The 6,122-nt window shown below is 38.7% G+C and overlaps 1 protein-coding gene across 1 annotated transcript in view; it reads right to left on the reverse strand.

Moving 5' to 3' along the window:
- Positions 1-5,423, reverse strand: part of FAAH2 (fatty acid amide hydrolase 2) — a 69,383-nt gene extending 63,960 nt beyond the window's left edge. The window contains exon 1 of the mRNA XM_019634363.1: positions 5,083-5,423. Within this exon, the coding sequence (XP_019489908.1) occupies positions 5,083-5,274 (192 nt within the window). The 5' untranslated portion in view covers positions 5,275-5,423. The remainder of the gene's footprint in view (positions 1-5,082) is intronic.
- Between the last annotated feature and the right edge of the window lie 699 nt (positions 5,424-6,122).

Genomic DNA, 6,122 nt, shown 5'->3' on the forward strand with positions numbered 1-6,122 from the left:
AGGGAGAAGAAACATTAATCTGAATAATAAAATGGCAATAACTACATATCTACCAACAATTAAATTGATTAAATGCTCCAGTGAAAAGATAGGGTGGCTGAATGGATAAGAAAACAAGACCCTTACATATACTTCCTATAAGACACCCTCTTCAGATCGAAAGACACACAGAGACTAAAAGTAAAGGAATGGAAAAAAGATATTTCATGAAAATAGAAAAAACTAAACAAAACCTGGGGTAGCAGTTCTTATACCAGACAAAACAGATTTTAAAGCAAAGGCAAAGAAGACAAAGGCTAAGAGACAAAGAAGGACATTTCATAATGATAAAGGGATCAATCCAACAAGACAATATAATCCTTGTAAATATTTAAGCACCCAACATAGGAGCACATAAATATATAAAGCAAATATTGATGGACACACAAGAACAGATCAACAGTAATACAGTCATAGTAGGGGACTTAATGCCCCACTGACATCAAGGGATAGATCTTCCAGACAGAAAATCAACAAGGAAACAGCAGACTCAAAGGACACATTAGACCAGAGGATTTAATTGATGTTTTTAGAGCATTTCACCCCAAAGCAGCAGAATATATACTCTTTTCAAGTGTCCATGGATCACATTCCAAGACAGACCACATGTTAGGCCACAACACAAGTCTCAATAAATTTAAGAAGACTTAAATCATCAAGCATTTTCTCCTGTTGTAATGCTATGAAACTAGAAATCAATTACAAGAAAAAAACCTGAAAAACACAAACACATTGAGGCTGAATAACATGCTACTAAACAATGAATGAGTCAACAATGAGACAAGGAATAAATCAAAAGATACCTTGAGACAAATGAAAATGAAAACACAATGACCCCAAATCTATGGGACACAGTGAAAACAGTCCTAAGAAGGAAATTTATAGCAATGTAGGCTTACTTCAAAAACAAGAAAAATCTCAAATAAACAATCTAACTTTACACCTAAAGGAACTAGAAAAAGAACAGCAAACTTAGCCTGAATAGACATTTCTCCAAGGAGGATATACACATGGCCAACAGACACATGAAAAGATGGTCAACATCACTAATTATCAGAAAAATGCAAATAAAAACCACAGTGAGATATCACCTCACATCTGTCAGAATGACTCTCATCAATAAATCAACAAACAAGTATTGGCGAGGATGTGGACAAAAGGGAACCCTCGTGCATTGTCAGTGGGACTGCAAATTGGTGCAACCATTATGGAAAGAGGCTTGGGGTTCTTTAAAAAATTAAAAGTTGGGGCCGGCCAAGTGGCTCAGTTGGTTAAGAGCACAAGCTCTGAGCAACTGAGTCGCCAGTTTGATTCCCACATGGGCCAGTGATGCTGCGCCCGAGCTGAGCTGCCAACGGGCAGCCGGATGACTCAGCTGTTGAGAGCACACGCTCTCAACAACAAGGTTGCCGGTTTGACTCCTACATGGGATGGTGGGTTATGCACCCCCCCTCCCTGGCAACTAGATTGAAAGCAGCGACTGGACTTGGAGCTGAGCTTGCGCCCTCCACAACTAAGATTGAAGGACAACAACTTGACTTGGAACTGATGGGTCCTGGAAAAACATAATGTTCCCCTTCTCCAATTCCCCAACACTGTTCCCCTTCCCAATTCCCCAATAAGAAAAAAAATGTTTTTAATTAAAAATTGAACTGCCTTATGACCCAGCAATTCCACTTCTGGGTATTTATCTGAAGAAATCCAAAACTCTAATTTGAAAAGATATATGCACCCCTATGTTCAATGCAGCACTTTTTACAAAGTAGCCAAGATATGGAAGCAACCTAAGTGCCCATCAATAGACGATTGGATAGAGAAGATGTGGTACATTTATACAATGGAATATTACTCAGCCACAAAAAAGGAATCTTACCATTTGTGACGACATGGACGGACTTAAGTGAAATAAGTCAGACAAAGACAAATACCATATGATTTCACTTATATGTGGAATCTAAAAACATACAATAAAATAAATGAACAAACAAAACAGAAACACACTCATACATACAGGGAACAAACTGATAGCTTCCAGATGGGAGGAGGGGTTGGGGCCTGGGTAAAAAAGTGAAGGGTTTGAGAATTACAAGTTGGTAGTTACAAAAAGTCACAGGGATGTTCAGTACTGTATAGGAAATATAACCAATATTATTGTAATATCTATATGTGTGGTATCAGATGGGTACTAGAATTATCAGGGTGATTTCTTCGTCATAAGGCATGTAAATGTCTAACCACTATGCTGTACACCTGAAACTAATGTAATATTGAATGTCAACTGTAATTGAAAAAAAATTCAAAATAGAGTGCATTGTGTGATTATTAGATGCAAAGTCAATTATTAAGTGCAAAGTTTGTTTAACTACTGAATGTATATCAATTTTATATTTTGTAAGTAGGTGTCTAAATTGTTTGACACACTATTTTGTATTTATTGGGGTAACATTATTATTAATTTTGTGTTTTTAAATGGTATGGATTATTCTCTCATTATTAAATAATTTATAAAGAAAACTAACAGCATGGAAATAATCATTTTGAGAAAAAAATGAAAATTATTTTTCAATAATAAAGCGACTTTATCCTCTAAAAAAAGGCAAAGCTTTGGCCTTCCGAGACACAGAAAAAATAGACTAGGGAATTAATGGCCTTTGCAAGCCTGCGGTAATGCAATAGAGGCTGAAGAAGATTAAGTGCCATCCTCATTGCAAAGCTAGGGTAAATAAGAAGACAGGAAAATACCGTCCTTGAATTTTCCGACAAAGGTCTCAAGGTAAACTGAAGATACCAGTACTTTAGCACTTTCCTTCACCCAGTGCACAAGATTTACTGATTCATGTACTCAGGCACCTAAAGATAACATGTGAATGCATGTGGGTAACACCTGAGTGAGTATACACAGTCTGTTGGAGTTAAAACTCTTTAAATAGGTGATATCGTCAATACCCTTATATTTACACTTCCATCTTGATGTTAGAGTAATTTCTTGCTCTTTAATGAGAATTGGAGATAAAATATACGAAGTTCCCAGTACACAGTAGGCACTCTATACGTGATAGCTGCTATTATTCCATCTAGAGCCCTAGACTTAACCAAAAATGCAACTGGAACTTATATAAAAAATAGGTAAAATCATCATTAAGTTTCTTAACGGCTTCCTTCCAGGCCCTGGCAATAAGACTGAAAGGAAGCCAGGTTTCTCAGATAATCAATGGTCTAGGGCAGTGTTTCTCAGCCTTGGTACTATTGGCATTTTGGCCAGTTAATTCTTTGTTATGTTGTGGGCTGTCCTGTGCATTTTAGAATGTTTAGCAGCATCCCTGGCCTCTATCCATTCAATGCAAAATCACTTCACCCAGTTGTGACAACCAAAAATATCCCCAGCCATTGTCAAATGTCCCCTGGGGAATAAAAACTCCCCCCATTTGAGAATCCCTGCTCTCGAGAATTGAAGGAAATATAAAAAAAAAGGGCAGAGGTTGTTAATCTGTATATTGTGGGAGGCAGAACCTTGGAGAGACTGAGGGAGAACTAGGACAAATGATACCTTGTATCCTATCCACTTCTTGCCTTTAGAACATTTTTATATAAAGTAAACGTAGATAATCTATTCTCATGGGTACGCATAAACATATTAACAATGACTATCATTTCCACAACTCTCATGATGGTAATAATAGCTAAGACTTTTATAGGACGATTATGCCAAAAAGTGTTTTTAAGTATTTTACATATATGAAATTAATTAACCCTCACAACAACTCTACAAGTTAAACTCTATTATCAAGTCTATTTTTCTTGCAGAATATCAGAGGCACAAAAAGATTATAATGTTTCCAAGATTACATAGCAGAATAGTAGGAGCGAGCCAGGATTTCTGAACTCAGGCAGCCTGGCTCCAGAGCCTATCTTTCTAATCACTATGTTACACAGTGCTTCACATGCATGATCTGCAATTGTGGCAATCCTTGCCCAGGGTCACAGAGCTAGGAAGAGGCATACCAAAAATTAAAACCGATTGTCTTTCTGCTACCTCTCACTCACCAACTGTTAACAAGAAGCATGCACAGGGGACAAAAGGCTGGGAGGGGATACCCAAAAATGGCAAGAAATGTCATTGGAAGGTTACCAGGAGTGTAAAAAACACATTCTAGATTATGGTAATAAAGCAATAAGGAAAAAAAATGAGAAAACAGAGAGATAAAAAGAAGAGGGGAATAAAGAAAAAAAATACTAGAGTATAATCCAAGATCTCTAGGGAACTAACTATTCATATTATACAGAAATATTTAGATGGCCCTGCTTGCACTCTAGAGGGAATAATTATCTGAGCTGCTTAAATTTTTGGATTAAGAATTTCCACCAATTTTTGTGTATTCGTGCAAAACATTTTACCTCGGGTTCCTCATGTGTAAAATAGGGACATTACCTAGAGAATTACATCAGTGAGACAGAATATGTTTAAGTGGCCTCCGCGATATTTGACATGTACTATGCACTAAAGAGATGGTAGCCACAGCTACTATAACCCTAGGGCACATACTACCTAGGGCAGGTACGCATTTTTTAAATGTAAAAATCCCTTGAACAAGCAGCAGCGGGTGGGGGGGAGGGGCGGGAATCGGACGGAGCTCAAGAGGAATTAATTACCCTGAGAATGAGTTTGTAAACCGCACGTGAGAGAGGCAGAAAATTTCCATAACTGAAAATTAATTTGTAAACCGCACCTGATTTATCCCCGTACAATTATTACGCACAAACGGGACAAATGGACAGGAAGGACTGTGAGGGGTGCCAACATAATCCAAAGGATGCCTACAGCAAACGCTCTGGGTATAAGCATACTACAACTCCCAGAAGTCTCCTTTTATCCTCAGTGAATGCCTCTCCTATGTCGCCCTAGTAGAGAGTGGAAAGGAAATTGATTTCCACCAAAACCAAACTCATTACAACAACGACCGCCACTAAACTTCCTGTAGTTTAGTTCCACTAAACGACCTGTTTCTCCACCCTCCTTTGAATCAGCCCGCATTGCACTCTCACCTTCCTCTGTCGGATCAGCTTGGCCAGCTGCACCCCCGAAAGCAGGAGTAATGGTTCAGTCACAGGCCGTGTGGTCATTGAGTCAAACTTGGGGCCGCCAAAGGCTCGAGCTGCTTGGCCTACTAGGCCAATAAGAAAGCCCATCGCCTGCAGGAGCAGCAACTGGATTTTGGCAGTGAGCAGAGGCGCCATAGCGGCCCGGATTCCGCACGGTCCTAGTGCGTGAGTGTTGCGTGCACTAGGCAAAATGAGGAGAAAAGACTAAGCAAAGAGGTGTTTAGGAATCCTTTCTTTTATAAGTCCAGTATCTACCCACAATTCCACAGGAGCTTGTTTGTCATCACCTGCTGGGCTCTCGGCCAGAGATAGGGGCGGAGTAAAGTCTTCCCAGTAACTGCCTGTTTACAATGCAACCCATTGTTAGTGCTGGTGTAACCCAACCCAGAAAGTGAGATATAAGAAAGAGCAGTGGCTTTGGAGTTCCCAGTTCTGCCACTAGCTGGCTTTGGCCAATTTACACTGTTTCTAGTACTCAGTTTGTTCAAATGAAAAATGGGAATAATTCCTTTTACATCAGAGTTATGGTAAACACTAGATAATTAAACGCTTAGCACAATTCATGGCAAATAGTAGGTTATAAGTGGTAGTTATAATTTATTTCAGTTGTACTTTCAAAAAAAGTGTTGTAAGTATACCTTTGCATGGAACTAACTATTCAGTATGTTCAACAACTAAATAACAAGCACATACATATTATCTTATATCTATACTATTTAATCCTTATAAGATCACAGATAGTACTGATGAATTAAAAAAAATGTCTAGGCCACATCTCTCTCCTATACTCCTGATTCTTGAAACCAATGCCTGTTTGACATGTCCACGTGAATGTCTTCCAGTCTTTCACATTGAACATGTCCAAAATTCATCATCTTTCCAAACCTGCTGCTCCTGTAGGTTTATAAATGGCATTTTTACCCACCCAGACACCCACTTATAGCCCTCTATTTACATGTTATTCCCCATCTACACATGAACTC

This window comes from Hipposideros armiger, unplaced genomic scaffold (genome assembly GCF_001890085.2).
Source record: "Hipposideros armiger isolate ML-2016 unplaced genomic scaffold, ASM189008v1 scaffold_1608, whole genome shotgun sequence".
In the NCBI taxonomy this organism is placed as follows: Eukaryota; Metazoa; Chordata; class Mammalia; order Chiroptera; family Hipposideridae; genus Hipposideros; species Hipposideros armiger.